This window comes from Patella vulgata, chromosome 5 (genome assembly GCF_932274485.2).
Source record: "Patella vulgata chromosome 5, xgPatVulg1.2, whole genome shotgun sequence".
NCBI lineage: Eukaryota > Metazoa > Mollusca > Gastropoda > Patellidae > Patella > Patella vulgata.
This window is the reverse complement of record NC_065883.2, coordinates 54,821,564-54,842,799: the sequence shown is the minus strand read 5'-3', so window position 1 is coordinate 54,842,799 and position 21,236 is coordinate 54,821,564. Positions and strand designations below refer to the sequence as shown.

The window sequence follows — 21,236 nt, the reverse complement described above, 5'->3', positions numbered from 1 at the left end:
TTGGGATATTCAGTGTTCTATCAGGGGATTATTTAATAATTATTTAAATTTAACTAACAACTGGTCAGTATTATTTTAATATCTACCTGGAATTGGTACGGAGCGTCGCAGACAACGCGATTCACAATTCATGCCGGTGTCTTCTTCTGCTCTTCATTTCATTCGCCATGTGGCTTATTGTCACGAAGGCAACTTATCGGACCTGTCATGTAGGCCTGTAATCAGCGAGCTTGTTTTGGTTTTTTTTTACCGGATTATCAAAACTAAGGTTAAAGACTCAGATTATAAATGAACCAAATCGCCAATTCTCACTTAGGTATAACTATTATTGTAGCCGCAAGAAAGTTGATTAACTTCTTAATCAACAAGTAATAATTAACCTGTTCTAATTTAGCCGAAAGTAGATTGATTTATGATACCATAGTGGCCGGTTCATTGTTTTAATCAAAAGGATTCAAATATTGTTGTCAACGAGTTTCTGTTTAAACAATCTGATTAAAATACAGATCAATATTTCTATGGCCTACACTACATGAAGATTCTGACCAGTTGTACAGGAAGGTCATGTCAAGGGTCGTACGAGTGGCTTTTGACCCTATGTCAGACATTGATTAAACATACATTATGCAAGAGTTAAATCTGCCTATTGCAAATCTTTATTTAGGCTTCAGATGTTATAGAAATTATTAATTAGACCTTTATTTACACTACAAGCTTAAGATCAACTCTGTAGACCCACGGATGGCTTGGATACGGTTTGGATTTAAACAGCCTCGTCCATTTAAAATTAAATCAATAAATGGCGGACCGAGCTAACGTTAACGGTTACTCGCTGATGTCACAATCGGAAACTGGTGATGAAAAGCCTGCCAAGCGAGGCTACCATAGCCTTTGAGCATGTTACTTGATAATCGAGAATTTGTGGGTGGAGTTATCGCTTGTCAATCAAATGATCGTCAATTCTCAGAGACGGTGAAGACAGAATTGATGCCAATTTCTAGTCCAAACTTCTAACAGTGACAATTCCGTTCAGAACAAAGTAATTTGACTGAAATTTTCAACATTTTCTTTTTTTATCATCTATTTTTGAATTATTATAGAAAGAATGGCCAACTCTTTATAAAACTCTTAACTAATGTATCTTTAATCAATCAGCATTGACGTTTTTAGTGGTTTATCCAAAGTTCCCAGCATCGCACAAAGAGACATTACGTATTTTTTTTTTTTCATTAAGACCAATAAAAAGATTGCACACGCAACCATTTTTGCGTGCGGCCTGTGCCCGAGAAACAACTTATTTTATTTGTGTTGCCTAATTGTTAAATTGTTTACCTTAACTTGATAGCTGTATAAACACCTTGATGAACTTTATGGTCATATGTGGTGTTATTCTTCCAAGGGAAACTAATAAAAGCTCTGTAGAAAAAAAAAATAGTTAAATTCTTATAGTAAACAAAATGGTAGATAAGGGGGTTTTTTTTGGTGGTTACATGTGCCATATTCTTTGGATTTCAAAAAAATGAATTTAAACAGAATTAATCATGGCCATAATAGAAAACTAAGAGTGACAGCTACAACTAAATATGTCATCACAAATGATTTAATAGAAAGATGGAAAACCCATATGAATGAAGAAGCTGTTTGATTGTTCAATAAACTGTGCGCAGACTAGTTATACACAATCCCTCCTTTGGTACAGAAGAGAATATATTAATTAAAGGAAATACAACAAAGCGTATGCTAAAATACATGAGTCATTCACACAAATTAATGCTAACATTTAGTCATCAAAATTATGATTTGTGTAAAAAAGATCCTTATTTACATGCAAGTTTCCTACTTACTTAGTTTCTTCAAAGCTTATAACGGGTGTTTCAGTAGCATAACATTTACGAAACATGGTCTCTAATGTCTCTCTATATAACATTCCTTGATTAGCTGGAAGACCTTTAACCTAAAAAATATATACATGTTTGTACGATTAATAAGGTAAATAAGTGTCAAGTGGATTTCAACTGCATATTATTGCAATTTAAATGATTTTGAGATTTTAGTTAAATACTGATATAAGTTTTATCAATCAGATCCTCAACTTGATACTAAAAAGTTCAACTATTAAAAATGTAGAAGCTGGACATTCAGTCCTTAATCTCTCACAACTGAAAAAGAACATACAATACGTAGAATTAACTTATTATGTTGTAATAGCATTTAGTGTTAAAGTAAATTTCTGACTACTAACCATGACAGTATTCATAGCATCATTGTTGGATAGTTGTTTAATGGCTTCAGTTTCATCACTTTCTGTTTTCATGAAATAATTAGGATAGAAAGCTCCGGCTATAACAATCTGTAATTAAACAAGTATACAACAATACGATACTATGATTTGACTCGGGAGTCAAACTAGTGTTCAAACAAATTTGGTTGTAGCTACAATGATCACTTCTTTCTGTAAAATGTTTTTTGAGATAAACCGAGTTAGTTTAAGTCAAGTAAATCTTTATGAACCTCCTTTAAACAGACAAAGGGTCTGACAACGAAGAACCCCAAAATAAAATAAAATTGACAACATCTACATTTTCCATATTTAACATGGTACTTGGGAATTACAAGTCTTCAAACCAAACAACAAAAACAATCCACCTTCAATAATAGTCTCTCTTGTGGATCTTTGATATCTTTCTTAAAATTAGGTCGTTGTCTAGATTTTTCAATACTGAATCTCTGAAGTCTCTGTTCTATTTCTTTGACAAGTTCGGACACCTATAAATAAAAAATACAATCTTCTGACGTAAAACTAGTAAGATTAACAATACTATAGAAAAATCAATATTAAACACACAGACCTCTAGTATATTGCAGAACATAAGGATAGGTTGTCAAGCAATGAAACATACATTCTCAAGACTGTCCACAAGCGTTGTCAGATATTTGTTCTTAGTAGGGAATGGGGACATTTACAGGACACTAAAAACGGATCAAGAGTAATAATCCACGAATTAATTATCATAAATTAAAATTTGATTGGGTTTTAGTGTTTCCTAGTGCTTATTACAGTATTATTATTCAAAATATGTACCAGTAATCAGATGGTAACTTTAGCTGTAGAGTTATTTGTCTCATGAATAAAAGTATAAAAGTAAATTCAATTTGATGATAACTTTAGCCTCCTATAGTCCACAAGAAATTTTGAGAACGCGGTCAGTCGGACGAACAGGGTGACAACAATGTGAGCATATCAAAGTCAAAACCACTATAAATAAATAAGACTTAATTATGATAAAATAACAACTTACCTCATTCATCCGTCTAATCTGAATAAAATTCAATTCTCCCCACTTTCTTTCACCTTGACCTGCACGCTTGAATTCATGCATTTTTCTTTTTTCATCCCAAACCTATATTTCCATTTGAGTAAGAAACAAAGCAAAATATGGTTCAACACGTCAATGTTTAATATATCCTGAGTAGTATCTGTATATTTTAAACTAACTAAATCTAAATCTATCATGATAAAAATTATAAGCATTATGTAATATATTTGTGAACCGCGGAATTCTTAACATAAATTGTTATCATGGTACAGACCAGTACATAAAAAATATGCGACATTCAAAGTGATGCTTACCTTGTAGGCATTTAATATTGCAAGACAGTCACTTAATGATGAATCGGACCAACCTTGCTTGTGTCTGAAATTATCAATCATGATAAATAAATAAATATATTTATCAAGTAAACCTCACAAATATCTCAGAAATGAGTGAGAGAAATAAGTTTAATATCAACTCAACACAAACTAGGTTATTGTGGGACTAACATGATTTATTGCAATAATATGCTCATGTGTAGTATAAGTATTAGGAGGACCTGCAGAAAACTCATTAGATTAGTGTTAGCAACCCTACTCCTTGTTACAATCAAGCCTGTGATCGAACCTATGATTGACTCAATAGTAGTCTGTAAGATCTATAAATTTAAACATAGTTTATTGATCATAAATCATCAAAGGGATGAGAGACCAGTGAATTCACTTACAGTTTATATTATTCAATTATATTCATAACTATATTTTATATTCTAACTATACTTCTATAATTATAGCTACAAACTTGATAATTATAGCTACAATTTTATATTTATAACTGCAATTTTATTATTTATAACTACAACTTCAATAATATCAACTATGGTTTACCCCATAGTTGTGTTTATTTTAGGAACGGGATCCCGTTTGGTCATGTGATCGATCACGTGATCATACCGGAGGTAAATTGACTATGTTTGGGCAATAGTACGTTACGTGACATGACCGTATTTGGAAAATAAATGACGTAGTTCACACGTTGACTGGGACGTAATACAGACGACGTCTGCCCAGCCCCACTTTCACTGTTATCGTTTTTAAGAAGACCCAGTCAAATTTTTGCTTGATTTAACTCATCAATTTTTCATTGTAATTTAATCATCGATTGATTAAAATCATCCGACAGAAATCTGTATTTCAAGATGTCGAAGAGACCTACTTTGCGAGATGTTCAGCTAAATAGGCCGATCGGGAAAAACGGAAAAGTTGGAAAAAATTCGGATGTTTTAGGCCTATCGAAGAAAGGGAAAAGACCTGTCGGCAGACCGTCTAGGGCCAAGTCATCAACGACAACTATACCGAGGCCTGAAACTGCTTCAGATAGGCCTATTGAATATGTACAATTATGCCCTCCGCTCCCCGAAGATGCCTTAGAGTCCGGTGATAGGCCTACAGATATGGACGTGTCACAAGAATTGCCATCCTGTTCTGGATATCAAGCCACCGGAGGCAGGCTTACAAACAATGAGACGCATACTCCGGGTGAGTACGGTTTTGTAGATTTTGAGCAGGCATTAAGATCAACAAATTTCTTTCAAAATCAACGCGCTACTGCGAGTACTGTAGCTTCAAACTCAAACGGGCCTAGGCCTAATTACCAGGCCCAGAATCAGTCAAATCTTGCTCCAACTCAAAAACAGGGCCTTACAGTTTTAAACAATGACACTTATCATTATGTTGCTAGGCCTAATAATCCTAGGACTATTGATTTGTCTAATGACTGTCCAATAGTAGCCGAGTCAGCAGAGCAGGCTAACGTAGTTGGCACAGAGTTTAACGCCTATGATTTGGAAGAGCCGCCACGTGTAATATCTGCGGCGGACGATTCGCTCTATTTACACGTACCCGTTGCAATAAGAAATAAAATTTGGTCGTGTCAATACATAAATTTAGCACATTTACTTAAGGTGGGTACTGAGTATCAAGATAACTTGACAACGGTCCTACATTTGGAAAAAGGAGCCATCGTAACTAAGCCGAAGCCTACGGAGAAGATTTTGGACATCGATCGATGGACAAATGCGTTCATAATTTTTGCCAGAATATATTGGGAGAAATTTCCTGAAAGAATAGGGGATTTATTGCAGTATATGTCCGTAATAAGAGAAGCTTCCACGAGGTATCCTGTTGCGGCGTGGCGCTCGTATGATGAGCAATTTCGATTGAGGCAACAGAGGCATACATGTGAGTCTTGGGCAAGAGTAAACCCAGATCTCTGGATGCGCCTCATGGTAACTAGGCCAAAGAATCATTCGGAGTACGGTGCACAAATTAGCTATAAACAGAAAGAAGGCATTAAACCTTTTCTCTGTTTTGATTTCAATAAACAAGGTTATTGTTCATATAATCCATGTAAATATCAGCATTCTTGTGGGAATTGCGGGTCCCATGGTCATGGTAAGAGCAGTTGCTTGAAGCAAACCACAGCTGTTGATAATCGTGGAACTGGATCTGATTTTCAGGATCCCAGGTCAACAAATAAACAATTCAATCAAACAGCAAATAGGGGTTTTCAGCGGGGTTCATTTCGTAGGGGAAAGTCGTCCAGATATTAGTTCTTCTGGTGGTTTCGTTCGTTCAAGTTCTTGCTATAATGTGTTTCAAAGTTCTGTTGATTCGTTAGATAATTCCAGTTGGTTTTCTTTTTCACTTGCTAAGTCTCCAATCAACATTGATCATCTGCGGTTTAAGTTGAATAATTATCCGAATAGGCTAGAGGCGGAGGAAATATTGCAGGGGTTTTCTGATGGTTTTCCGCTCCATTATACTGGGCCACGTGAACCTTCAGATGTTAAGAATTTGAAATCAGCTTTAAAAAATTCTGAAGTGGTTCAGGAGAAAATAAAAGCTGAGTTAGCTGCCGGGAGAATCGAAGGGCCTTTTAGTGAGCGACCTATTCCTACTTTAAGATTATCGCCCATTGGATTAGTCCCAAAAAAGGAAGCTGGTCAATTTCGTCTGATTCACCATCTTTCGTATCCAGCTGGTCAGTCAGTTAATGATTTTATTAGCCCGGAAATGGCTTCTGTACAATATACGCCTTTCGATACAGCACTAGGCATGGTGCAATCATTAGGGAAGGGTTGTCTTTTGGGTAAATCTGACATTAAAAGTGCATTTAGACTACTTCCAGTTCGTAGGCAAGATTTTGATCAGCTAGGTTTTACTTTCAACAATTTGTATTATTTTGACAAATGTATGCCATTTGGTTGTTCTATAAGTTGTTCAACATTTGAAAAATTTGCTAGATTTTTAGAATATTGTGTTCGTTCGGAAGCTGGCAGTGATCAATTGCTACATTATCTTGACGACTTTATGTTTGGGGGTTCTCCACATTCTAATGAATGCTCATTATTGATGAACACTTTCAAGGATTGTCTAACAAGCTTAGGTGTTCCGATTGCCGAGGAAAAAACTGTTGGTCCGGTAACAGCTTTAACTTTTTTGGGCATTCATATTGATACGCTTAATATGACACTAAGCATTCCACATGATAAGATTCAGGATATTTTGGACAAAATCGAATCAATGCTAAGGTGTAATAAGTGCACTCTTAAACAGGTACAGTCGTTGATAGGCTCGCTTAATTTTGTGTGTCGAGTAATTGTCCCTGGCCGTCCATTTTGTCGGAGATTGATCGACTCGACATGCGGATTATCAAAGCCTCATCATCACATTCGACTAAAAACTGGTATAAAAAGCAACCTAAGGATGTGGCAAACGTTCTTGTCGGGATATAATGGTATTTCCTTGTTTCATGATCGTTTCTGGTCGACGGACGCACAATTGCATCTATTTACTGATAGTTCGGCACAGAAAAATTTAGGTTGCGGTGCATACTTTAACAGACAGTGGTTTAACCTTGCATGGCCACGAACGTGGGAAGCGATTGGTCTGTTAGATGACATAACGCTACTTGAATTATTCCCAATTTTTGTATCATTTTTCATTTGGACTCCTAATTTTAGAAATAAAAAGATTCTTTTGCATTCAGATAACAAAGCAGTTGTACAAATTCTCAATTCCATGACATCAAAATCTGAACATGTTATGAAACTTGTGCGCGAAATAACCTTAATTTGTTTTTCAAATAATATAATCATCAGAGCTGAGCACGTTGAGGGCATTCATAACGGTATTGCAGACAGTCTCTCTCGTTTTCAGATGGATCGATTTCGTGTGTTGGCACCAGACGCACAGCTAGAACCCAGTCCAGTACCCAACCATGTCTTGCAGATATTCAGCGAACCACATTAAAGTTACTTGAATCAAGCTTGGCTCCTAACACCAGAATATTATATGTGCAAGCTATCACACATTTTAATAAATTCCGTAAAGGAAACTCATTGTCTGAGGCGTCATTGCAGGATTTAATATGTTATATCTCCTCATGCTTCCATCAGGGTTATGCTCCTGCAACAATCACGTCTTACTTGTCGGCAATCAGTTTTTTCAACAAAATTCAGAACTTTAATGATTATACATCACATTTTTTGGTTAAAAAGATTTTGGTTGGTTATAGAAGACAACGAGTCACTAAGGATATAAGGGCACCGTTAACTCTAAATATTTTAGGAGCTGTTTGTTCGATTTTACCTTCTATTTGTTATACTTCCTTTGAGGCAACTTTGTTTGAATCTGCATTTAAGTTGGCTTATTATGGTTTGATGCGTATTGGTGAGTTGGTGTATTCTGATCCGACATATGCTGATCGCCCTCTTCGTCAAGGCGATGTCACTATCGAGGGAATTGGTAGCGAACGTAGTTTGCTGATCAGAATAACATCATCAAAAACCAATCAGTCAGGGCCACCGACTACTTTACGTATACCAGCGTTGAATCACTCTACGTGCCCCGTTAGAGCTATCATCTCTTTTGATCGAATGAGACCCCAAGACGCTCAATATTACTTTTCTCATGCTGATCAGAAACCATTAACAAGAAGTCAATTTTGTGCAATTCTATTCAAAGCAACTAAATCTTTGGATCTCCCAGCATGTCGATTCAAATCGCATTCATTCAGGATAGGTAGGGCAACGGACCTTGCTAGCCGCGGTTACAAGGAGGAGGATATCATGAGAATGGGCAGGTGGAAATCCAGCGCGTATAAAAATTATATTCGCTTGTAATTGTACTCTATAGTGTAGGTATAACACGCCATATTTCTAATTGTAGATACATGTAACACTGTTTGGTTTGTGGGAAGTTCCATTATTTTCTGGGCTAAACACAGAGCTGAAGCTACTGGTGTGCTGCAGGAAACATGGCAGATGAAGGGAGAAAGAGGTGGGGTCTGGGCTGGGTTATTACCAAACATACAGTTTTTGATGCTACAAGCTAAGCGACCTCCTGATATGCTTATATTACATTTAGGAGGGAACGACTTAACTGATAAGTCTATTTTTGATTTGACCAAGTCAATAGCAAAGGATGTGGCTTACTTGAGGGAGATATTTCCTCAAACTTCTTTAATATGGTCGGATATACTCCCTCGTTTCACGTGGCGGGGAGTTAACGATAAAACTTGTAATTTAAGTGAGGGAGAGGTAAATCATGCTCTTAGAGCTTTGGACATTAAACGAAAGAGGATTAATCGTGAAGGCCGTAGGGCCGTAGTTAATAATCCCCCTGGTCATATTATATCTCACAGTATCACACGTTTCACTCCACATTTTTTTTCGAGGCGATGGTGTTCACTTGACGAATTCTGGCAAGGATCGCTTGATTGCAAGTTTCATACAGGCTATAAATGCTTTTACAGCCCACCCCACCTCTGTAAAATTTGATGCCGCTGTCGATCTCAAAGAAGATTAAACAGCAGGTTGGTAATTTTAAATCGTGTTGACGTTTAGGTTTGCTATGTCCGTGGTACGGTGGGCTGTCTTAAACTTATGTTCATACGCTGCGTGCTCGGGGTACGATGCGCACGCACGGTGTTATGCCCGTGGTTTGGTGGGCTTTATGTATGTATTGTTGAGCACGTGGTATGGTGTGCTCACGTTTTTATGCCCGTGGTTCGGTGGGCTATGTTTTAACTAAGCTGTGTGCACGTGGTACGGTGTGCACTCTGTGTTATGCCCGTGGTTCGGTGGGCTTTATGAACGTTAAGTTCGTATAGTTGAGCACGTGGTATGGTGTGCTCTCGGTTTTCATGCCCGTGGTACGGTGGGCTATGTTTTAACCAAGCGGTGTGCTCGTGGTACGATGTGCACACAGTGTTATGCCCGTGGTACGGTGGGCTTTTTGAACTTTTAGTTCGTATTGTTTAGCACGTGGTATGGCGTGCTCACGGTTTCATGCCCGTGGTACTGTGGGCTTTATGAACTTTTAGTTCGTATATTTGAGCACGTGGTATGGTGTGTTCACGGTTTCATGCCCGTGGTGGGTTGCACGAATTTCGATAGAATTGGGGGACAAATTCACTGTGGTTAATTTGCTTGTGGCGGAATTCTATATTCTCTGAAGAGGTCGTAGAGATTTGGTTCATTTCTTAACTTGGTTTAACCAGTGAGAATTCATGAACATTTTCTACAATTTGGGTACTCTGGTTATACTATGGTTAAACCTAGATAATCTTATACATTTTACCCTCAAACCTCATGAAGATAGACCGCGGCCACAAAATTCCACATTAATTGATACTATCTATATTAATAAACTAAATTTCTGTCATATCATTAAGACTTGTGATTTGAATAGATCTCGTTCTCTTTAAATAATATCAACTATGGTTTACCCCATAGTTGTGTTTATTTTAGGAACGGGATCCCGTTTGGTCATGTGATCGATCACGTGATCATACCGGAGGTAAATTGACTATGTTTGGGCAATAGTACGTTACGTGACATGACCGTATTTGGAAAATAAATGACGTAGTTCACACGTTGACTGGGACGTAATACAGACGACGTCTGCCCAGCCCCACTTTCACTGTTATCGTTTTTAAGAAGACCCAGTCAAATTTTTGCTTGATTTAACTCATCAATTTTCCCGCCCAAATCCCGCCCTCTTTTTGCCTTGCGATACTTTGTCGGGTTTTATTTTTCTCTTTTCAGGCTTGGTATGTTTAATGGTTATGAAAGCTTAATTGGTTATGTTCCTGTTTGATTCCTGATTGGTTATATGTTCATTATCTTTTCATCATTAGTATTGTTGGTCATTAGTATTTATGCTGTTATTTTAATGTTCAATTTGTAGCTGTTATTATTATTTTATTCTTTTCTTCAAATTATTATGTCGGCGGAATTCTATATTCTCTGAAGAGGTCGTAGAGATTTGGTTCATTTCTTAACTTGGTTTAACCAGTGAGAATTCATGAACATTTTCTACAATTTGGGTACTCTGGTTATACTATGGTTAAACCTAGATAATCTTATACATTTTACCCTCAAACCTCATGAAGATAGACCGCGGCCACAAAATTCCACATTAATTGATACTATCTATATTAATAAACTAAATTTCTGTCATATCATTAAGACTTGTGATTTGAATAGATCTCGTTCTCTTTAAATAACCATAATTACAATATTAATAATTATATCTACAATTTAAATAATTCTAATTGCAATTTTAATAATTCTAATTGCAATTTTAATAATTCTAATTGCAATTTTGCAATTTTAATAATTATAATTGCAATTTTAATAATTATAATTGCAATTTTAATAATTATAATTGCAATTTTAATAATTATAATTGCAATTTTAATAATTATAATTGCAATTTTAATAATTATAATTGCAATTTAATCATAATTAAATTCATATTTATAAAATTACAATTTTTTTTTATAATTTACTTGTGCATGGATACTTATATTTATGTTTTATTTTTGATTATTATAATGCCTGTTTATTTTCTACATTTCAAATATACTATTTACAGTAGGGTGGGTTTTCTCTGGGTCCTCTGGTTTCCTCCCACTGCTAAAGACCCCCACGCACAAGCGAATTATTGAAATAAAATTGAACCATGTGTTAGTCCTGAAATGACTTAGTTCGGGTCGAGTGGACGTTAAACCCCATTTCTCCCCATTTCTCTCTCTCTCACAATATAATTGTTACAATATGCTATTTACAATCTAAACTATATACAAATGCTGCTACCTCTTTCTATTTAATATATAGCAATATTAGTATTAGATAAATCTGTTGCTTAATTTTATTTAAATATGGAGACGTTTGCGTTTTCCGAAATATTCGTATCCCCATTTAAAATTGTTTTCAAATCTACTTTTCCTCCATATTTTTTAACATCCTTAAACAGATGTTCACATTCATGGAAATAATAAAAATTATTTTTACATGGGTTACCACATTGACATTCAAAACCGTTTGATAAATAAGCTCTTGCAAGATCCGAATTAAAGTTACTGCTCTCATGATGAAGTCTTGTATGGAGAATACCCAGTTTTCTGTCGTGTACATGATAATAGCCAGATGCATTGCACGTTGTGAGATCTATATTTTGACCATTCTGTCACTCAACACCTTAATTCAAAAACACTATAAATTATTACAAAGAAAATTTCCTTAAAATGTTTCATTTATCTTATTTGATGTATACCAGTCAAATCTTATTACTTACTTGTAGGCTTCTAATTTAGCTTTAAAGGGTTTGGCAAAAATACTCTTCAATGATAAAGCAGCTCCTGAGAATAGACAATTATATTCATTCATCATTAATCTAAATGCACAAGTTTTATATATTGAAACAGGGATTGAAAAATGAAATGGGGTTTAACGTCCTACTGTTCTTCTCCAACTGGGTTTATGAAGACGGACATATGCTATACATTGAGGAAAATTTTATATCGAATTCCAAATGCCAAGGGATCTTTTACGTGCAGGCTAATATGTACACAGGACCTCGGTTTTTGTTCCATCCAAACGGCTAGACAACTGTCCTTGTCAGGCCCTCCGTCCTGCACCACTGACAAGGGGGAACTATGCCAGAAAATCTTGATGAACTTTCTCGGCCAACACCGATACAGGGATTGAATTATCTAAGATACGTAAATAGGAAGTATGTAGCTTGATGGATTTTTACTAGTCATTATTTACTATAACAGTAACTTGGTGAAGACTTAAATGTGTCAAGTTAGCAACAAATGAACAGGATGAATTGTTTGTGTTTTAATATTAAATAAGTATATCAACACAGATTGTTGGTAAAATGTTCCTGATACAGATAGATCAGAACTGGAGATATAACTACACTAACCTATAACAAGAAAATAATAACTGCAATTTATCAATTCAAGATATTTGTATACTTTTTGATAAATTAAAACAACTATATATATTTACCTATAATGATACATTCTTCTAATAAACCAAAAACATGACCCAATACCAGTAATTTACCAATTCTGATATCTAATGGTAAATCAGCTAGTACTCTACCAATATAAGTTAAATCACCATCATGTTTACTTGTTATACCATGTACACCGGTAGCAAGGGCACCAGCCTATACAAATATATAATATTCAATTATACAATATCTTTTAAAAAAATCTGAATTAGCAAGAAACAAACCTACCAAATTTTGTTCAAATCCATTCCGCATTTCAGAAAACATTACAGGTTATATTAGATCTTTGAATTTGGACACATGTTATGATTGCTAAACTCATTTAATCGAAAGCCTACTGCTGGAAATGGGATTTGGGGCTGAAATATTTTACGACTTGACAATCCATATTCTACAATCAGGTGAAATTCTAGTGAAACCATATCCATTTACTCACAGAATTAACGGTTTTAAAAATAGACTCAGAACAATCCCTGAACATTGAAAACAGAAACATCAACAGATAACAGATAGAATGATTAAATGGCACCAACCTCTTTCAGATTCAGTACAGTCCTTTCTATTTCATCTAGTCTAGGTGGAGAAAGTGCCAGACCTAATAGAGCTTTAGGTTCACCCATATCAAATATCTTTGTCTTCAACACAAGAGACTCTAATGGACAGCGCTGAAAAAGTAAAACAAAATCCATCAATTCAATATATAACCTATACTTACTTCAACTACCTGATTCATTTAGAAGAGATTATTTGTAACCACAGTGTTCAGAGTTGGGGTAACTTTTTATTGGGACACACTAGCTATATACCAAACAAGCACAAGATTTACAGCTAGGGTTAGCTCAATAATTGTCATTCTTTACAATGATTCTTCAATGTTTTCAAAGTATTTACGAGATTATTGTAATTCATAAATACAGTATTTATCTACACTGGTTATGAATAACCTCTTCCATTTCTCTAAATAATTATAAATCCCCAACAGGACAAGTTAAATAGAGTTTCTCATCACACACACTCGAATGAGTCAATTCTAACTTACGGCCATTTAAATTTACATTGGTTTCTAATGCTTTCACAATGACATCTTTGTGTGTCTTAAAGTTATAACAATTCTATCTTTTTCGTACAACCTAGTCAATTCTTCATGAAGGATTTTTTATATTATATTTGGTATTTACCTGCATTTCAGGTACACCATGATCTGGCAAAAAGTCCTCAAAAAATTTCTGTGTAACCATAAAATAAGCCCTACCATTTGATACACGACCAGCACGACCTAGAAAAAATAAAACAAATGTCTTAGTGTTCAAAAATAAGTATATATGCTGAAGAGCAGGGATGCTATTTCAGAAGTTATTTGTCAGCTTCAGGAAATCGGGTCAATAAGCTTCCATTCCTTGTAATAGACTTCAATTATAAATATTTTTATGTTACGTAGCATAGGTTATCATGTTCTGAATACTTGAGTACAGCATTGAAATTCATGTCAGTAATATTCCTACATAATTACATAATACGATTGAATGAAAGGCTGAAAAGGTATAGACTTTTACCTGCTCCAAATTCCTGCAGTAATATTCTTCCAAAATTACGTGTTTTTGTTTTATATGGCAGAAAATGAAAGCAAAACGTCTGTGATAAGAATAGTTTGTGATGTCGGAACATCATTTGTCTTCTTTATAAAAAACGTATTTTAAAGTTACAACAACCAGCGACTGCCAGGCAGGATACGCCCACATTTTCGAGAGATGGATAGAGAACAAGCAAAAAAGAAAGTGATTTTTCGTACAATCAAGGGCCATAATTCAGAAAATTACAATGCGCAAATATGGAAAGGAACCAAGATCTTTTGGTTATAAACTTACATTTCAAGTTTCAACAAAATCGGATAAAAAATTGTGACCTCTATAGGGTACATAACCTTGATATACCATATTTTTTACCTTATTTGAGAACGAGGGGCGGCCATTTTGTCTGTCAGTTTTAGGCTGATTTTCACGAAATTCAAACACAGCCGGCCTTAGGGTGTAACGGTGATATAATAATACGTTTTTTTAAATCGGATAAAAATTATGACCTCTATAGGGCCCACAAGCTAAAAACGCGATATTTTGTACAATCAGGGGCCATAATTCAGGAAGTTATGGTCCGATATGCGCCAATATCGAAAGGAACCGAGATCTTTGGGTTATAAACTTACATTTCAAGTTTCAACAAAATCGAATAAAAAATATGACCTCTATAGGGTCCACAACCTTGATATACCATATTTTTACGCTATTTGAGAACGAAGGGCGGCCATTTTGTCTGTCAATTTTAAGCTGATTTTCACAAAATTCAAACTCAGTCATCCTTAGTGTGTAATGATGATATAATAATACGTTTTTTTAAATCGGATAAAAATTAAGACCTCTATAGGGTCCACAAGCTAAAAACGTGATTTTTCGTACAATCAGGGGCCATAATTCAGGAAGTTACGTTCCGATATGTGCGAATATCGAAAGGAACCGAGATCTTTGGGTTATAAACTCACATTTCAAGGATCAACAAAATTGGATAAAAATTATGACCTCTATAGGGTCCACAACCTTGATATACCACATTTTTACGCTATTTGAGAATGAGGGGCGGACATTTTGTCTGTCAGTTTTGGGCCGATTTTCACGAAATTCGATCTCAGCCGTCCTTAGGGTGTAACGGTGATATAAAAATACATTTTTTTAAATCGGATAAAAATTATGACCTCTAGTGTGTAATGGTGATATAATAATACGTTTTTTTAAATCGGATAAAAATTAAGACCTCTATAGGGTCCACAAGCTAAAAACGCGATTTTTCGTACAATCAGGGGCCATAATTCAGGAAGTTACAGTCCGATATGCGCTAATATCGAAAGGAACCAAGATCTTTGGGTTATAAACTTACATTTCAAGTTTCAACAAAATCAGATAAAAATTGTGACCTCTATAGGGTCCACAACCATGATATACTATATTTTAACCCTATTTGAGAACGAAGGGCGGCCATTTTGTCTGTCAGTTTTGGGCAGTTATACACTAAGCAGTCAATATATCTTGGAATTTTGAATATTATTCCCCAAATCTTGATATCCGAAGGGCCATAATCCTGGTCGGATGTTTGGAAAATCGCAGACATTTCCAGAACTGGTATATGTAGGCAAAGTAGCATCCCTGCTGAAGGGTATTGTTCAAATGATTGCAATGTATCTAATATAAAGACGTTACCTTTTCTCTGTGTACAGTTTGATTTAGAAGCCCATTCCATCTGTAAATGTGTATAGTTAGTATCTTGATCACAAACAAGATTCTTAGTTAAACAGAAATCAATTACTGAAAATATTACAATAGTTTATTTGATTAGTACACGTACACAAAAATTCATTACATAATCTTACAACCGTGAAATGGAGTCGTCATACTTTTCTGCAACGACTGGGCTACTGAAAACATGATTTTACAACCAACTAAATCACAAGATACATGCATGACATATATTCCTATCCCCCACCCCCTCGAAATAACAATCTTACCATATTTAATATCAGTAACTGTGATAGAACTTTCTGCTATATTCGTTGACAAGATGATCTATAAGAAAAATTATACATTATTAATAAGGCCTCAAACAATATTGTGGCACCCCCCCCCCCCAAAAAAAAATAGGGTGTCGGAAATGCTGGAAGCAGGGTTTCCTAGCATAATCACTGTTATAATACCAAAATTTCAGTGTCTGTAGAAAGCCACGGCAAGACTGATTTATAGGCCCTCAGAAATGAGAAATAAACTTTAGGTCCATTTTCCATATACACATTTTCACTGGTTACATGAAAACGGTCCCATTACATTTGCATTAGCCCAACTTTTTTGCCGACGAAAACACGTACAATCAGGGGTCATATGCTTGAATATCGAAAGGAAACAAGATCTTTGGGTTATAAACATACATACACAAGCTAAAAACATTTTCCGTACAATCAGGGGCCATAATCTATGAAGTTACGGTCTGATACATGCCAATTTCAAAAGGAAACAAGATCTTTGAGAGATAAACCTATTAATAAAGTTTTGTCAAAATCTGATAAAAATTGTGACCTGTAGATTGTCCACAAACAAATTGTGGATGGAAGGGACTCACGGACGTCCACACGGACAGGGGTGATGACAATATACGTCCACATCAAAATGTGGGTGTATAAAAATTCAGAGATTGATTACAGTAGAGCACAAAATAAGTTTATTGTTGTCCTGTAACATCCAATACCACTTTGATTTTTATAACAAATACCTTTTGTTGTCTATTTTAAGAAATGAATATTGATCTTGTTTTGATAGTGTGACCCCCCCCCCCCCAAAAAAAACCCCAATTAACTGTATGCATAACAAAATATTTTGATTTACCGGGCTAATATAAATTTTAAAGCTATCAATACAAATATATGTATTTAGGATTCACAATTACTAATAGACAATACAAATCAGTAATAATTACAGAGAATATTTTCTTTTTCAGTTGGTGCGTGCTTTGTAGTTATACAATACAAATCAGTAATAATTACAGAGAATATTTTCTTTTTCAGTTGGTGCATGCTTTGTAGTTATTTGATTGTTATAGTCCATGAGATCATGAAAATTCAATTCTAGAATGTTCACTGAATGTTTAAAGCCATTATATTATAAATCTAGGAGTAAATACTACATGTACATACCTTTCTGTAACCTTTATGCGGTGGTTCAAACACTCTATTTTGTTCTTCACTAGTTATTGAAGAATGAAGAGGTATTATCTTTAAACTACAAAACAAGATTTTGATTTATATGTAATAACTTATAATAACTGATAATATACAGTTCATCTATAGACTAAAGGTTCTGTTTACCTTTAGGCTCCCAGTATACATAAGGCAGGGAGTTGACACTGTTTTCTGTATCAATTATTGCTTAATAATCCCATGCATTCAGCAAGATATATTAGCATTAAATGTTCAATATATAACAGTGTATCTGCTTTTCTATTTGAAATCCATGTGAATAATTTGAAAGATAATTGCTAATCGAGATCAGTCAGGCATCAACTTCAGCAGATCATGCACTGAATATAAGGCATGTAGAAGTGATTACCGGTATACTATGCTAGCATTTAGGTATTTGTTGTATATAAGCACCTCGGCGGCCAACCACCTCAGCCTTTTGTTAGCTATTATTATTGTATTGGGAGTCAAGACCAAACTGGACTGGAAGAAATATTGGAGATTGTTATGAAGCTGTTGATACACAGTAATACACTAGTCATAGGCTGATTATTACAAAACGAAGTTAACTATTGACAAGATGTATGTTCTTTAATCATTTTCAAATCAAAACTCTTTCATTCTTTAACAGTATTTTATATTTATCCTCATCAATATTTGTGTTAAAATTAACATCTTACCAATGTTTGGATTCAAATGGACATAATTTATCAAAAACATCTGTTATTTCACCATAACCTGAAACAAAACATCTTTTACATATTTATCTTGAGATGAAAGTGAAAATTCGAATTTTACTTGGCCCATAGCATACATATAGCTCAGACGTATAAAGATAGTGTATTGCATGTTGACTATACAATGCCAGATTTAGATGACAAGAGGCTATTCTACTTATGAGGCCCCTTCCAATCAAACACCATCACAACTAGATGAAGATGAAAGTGATTTTAAAACACAATTGAACAAGGCCTTACGACAGTGTCAACAAACAGTTGTGGTGCAAGAATCAGGGGCCATTAATCGAGGATGTTACGATCCGATATGCGTCAATATTTTAAGCAGTGGGCACACCAGATGAATCCTCCACCAAATTCACCAGGCGATTGCATCTCTTTTCATATCACATGATTAAACATGGCAGCAACCATGTCTTCAAACAATCACTTGACTTCTAGATATCAGTGGCGATTGGCTAATTAATTCTACAATAGGGCGAATGCTTAATCAAAGCAGATACATTAGGCAAATTTCGATGGCAACTGATTCAGCTGAACAATTCAGCAGGTGTATCCAGTGCTGAAAGGAATCAAAATTTTGGGCTATCAATTTATATTTTATGTTTCATCAAAATCTGATAAAAATTGTGACTTCTAGAGGGTCCACAACCTTGGTATTGAGTCATTCTATATCAACTGGAACAATAGTGGGAACATGACCCCCTCCCAAAAAACTATAAAAAATATATACTCTTCAAAAAAAGTAGGGGATATTGAAATGCAAATACCTATGCAGGTTGTGATATGATAAATAGTCATGGACACTTGACTTGCTTTGAACCACTGAGCTGCATGTGCGACACGCAATAGTGCCATACACGTAGGAGGGGTTCAAATTTGCTACTTGCTGGTTTATCCTATCCATATATCCATATGAAAATGTGGGTGTATAAAAACTAAAAACTTTAATATTGTGAACGGCCGCCTGGACGGACAGGGGCGACGACAATATACATCCACATGAAAATGGGGGCGTATAAAAATATCATGCACATTGGTAATTGGTGGAGGCCCCCTGATCTTCGGGCCATAGGTAAATCTGCAATGACTGTATGAAAGCAGTCCAAGATTTATAGCAGAAATATTTATGGGATGTCACGATAGTAGATGATAAATAGGACAGCAGTGAACAATATATAGTAGCAGAGAAGCAGATATTTTACCTGGTAGAAAAACTAAAACTGATCCACGTACAGGAGCAAAACCAGTTAAATTATCTTTCCTGTAGTAAAAATAAATAAATATGACATTCAGTTTATATAAATATAGATATATATAACTTGGATGGCATTTTGATTCCACAAATACATGTATTACATTTGTAAGCAGGGTTGGTTTCTACAGCAATGTAACAAAATAAATAAATTTAAATGAAGTATTAAAATTGACTAGACAGGCTACAATAATGGAATTATGATAACTAATCAATACTAACCCAAGTTCTTTAATCTCCAAAACGTCAAGTTCTTGTATAAGTTTCACAGCCATATCTAAAGCTTCATCTGTTAAACAGGCTTTTCTATCATCTAGGTCTGGTAACTAAATTTAACAAAAAATATATATGCAAAAAGCGGCTGCAATGCAAGATACGCCCACATTTTGCAAGAGATGGTCCAAGAACAAGTTTGGGTCTCTCAATCCGTTTTTTAAAAATACAATGTCTGCGCGTCCGCAAACAGTCCGCTCAAAAAAACATGGCGCCATTAACTGGGGTTCGTTGAAAAATTGACTTAGATCGTTCTTCCCCGGGGCTCTTCATATTTTTACAGTGTTTGTGTACAAAGCGCGGCCATTTTGTCCGGCAGTTTTGGTACGATTTTCACGAAATTCGAACTCAACCTTCATTAAGGTGTAACAGTGATATATTCACACATTTTTTTAAATCTGAATAAAATTGTGACCTCCATAGGGCCCACAAGCTAAAAGAACGTGATTTTTCGTACAATCAGGGGCCATAATTCCGGAAGTTGCGAATATCTAAAGGAACCAAGATCTTTGGGTTATAAACTTACATTTCAAATTTCAACAAAATCAGACAAAAATTGTGATCTCTACAGGGTCCACAAGCTAAAAACGCGATTTTTCGTACAATCAGGGGCCATAATCCATGAAGTTACCGTCCGATACATGCCAATACCGAAAGAAACTGAGATCTTTGTTTCCCCGAGGTAAAATAGTACCAGGCATTTCCTGATTAACAAATGACATGTCACTACATCGATTATCATGACATTCGAGACATTTTAATGTGTAATAGTTTTATATCCACCACTATCGTTAATTGTATCTGTATCGGCTGATATATTTCGCTGTCAATATCTGATATTGTTAAAACTGATAGTAGCCACATCGGACCATCACTATTCTAAATCTTGTATTCTCCTTATTTACTGAATCCCTCACATTGTTCAAATAGGGAGACCTCTTTCAAGAGAGTGATTCCTGACTTTTTTCAGCTCACCAGCCAAATATAGAAAAGAATGATAGATTTCTTTACTCTAGTCCATCTAACTCTATATGGATACCAACTACCAATAGGCCTACTATACAAAAGAAAAATCCCAGATAGATTTCAGAAGCTCTTTGATACTTTTGATATTAATCTAGCCAAAAATAATAGATGCCATAATGAAATGACTTCCCAAAAATACCACGTAAGATCTGCTGGTACATACTTTAAAGCCAGGTTACGATGCTCAGAGAGATTAGGTTTAGCTCCATAATTGAGAATACTATACTGTACTATACTAAATTGTAATCTCATCGAAACTTGAAAACTATTAAATGTCAAAAATACAATAGCTTACTGGTCCAAGAGCTGGAGACAGATCATTGGCATAAAACTCTGATACACGGAACACACGACCCTCCACATTAATCACTGGTGCTGGTTCAAGACGATCACGTATTGGTAAGGCAAAATACTCAGCGAACTGTTTCGAATCTAAGGTAGCAGACATTAGCACAACCTGTTTAAAATAAATATCATAATGATACATAA

General features: G+C 35.3%; 1 protein-coding gene across 1 annotated transcript in view; it reads right to left on the bottom strand.

Annotated features, from left to right (window-relative positions):
• LOC126821109 (ATP-dependent RNA helicase TDRD9) overlaps positions 1-21,236 on the bottom strand; it is a 35,330-nt gene that overhangs the window by 10,540 nt on the left and 3,554 nt on the right. Inside the window, exons 7-23 of the mRNA XM_050549434.2 lie at positions 21,043-21,204; positions 19,671-19,774; positions 19,399-19,457; positions 18,137-18,194; positions 17,415-17,499; positions 16,239-16,296; positions 15,934-16,038; positions 13,867-13,964; positions 13,222-13,353; positions 12,682-12,844; positions 11,960-12,023; positions 3,632-3,695; positions 3,300-3,401; positions 2,647-2,766; positions 2,243-2,350; positions 1,845-1,954; positions 1,333-1,416 (exon numbers count right to left, since the gene is read on the bottom strand). Of these exons, the coding sequence (XP_050405391.2) occupies positions 1,333-1,416; positions 1,845-1,954; positions 2,243-2,350; positions 2,647-2,766; positions 3,300-3,401; positions 3,632-3,695; positions 11,960-12,023; positions 12,682-12,844; positions 13,222-13,353; positions 13,867-13,964; positions 15,934-16,038; positions 16,239-16,296; positions 17,415-17,499; positions 18,137-18,194; positions 19,399-19,457; positions 19,671-19,774; positions 21,043-21,204 (1,676 nt within the window). The remainder of the gene's footprint in view (positions 1-1,332; positions 1,417-1,844; positions 1,955-2,242; positions 2,351-2,646; positions 2,767-3,299; positions 3,402-3,631; positions 3,696-11,959; positions 12,024-12,681; positions 12,845-13,221; positions 13,354-13,866; positions 13,965-15,933; positions 16,039-16,238; positions 16,297-17,414; positions 17,500-18,136; positions 18,195-19,398; positions 19,458-19,670; positions 19,775-21,042; positions 21,205-21,236) is intronic.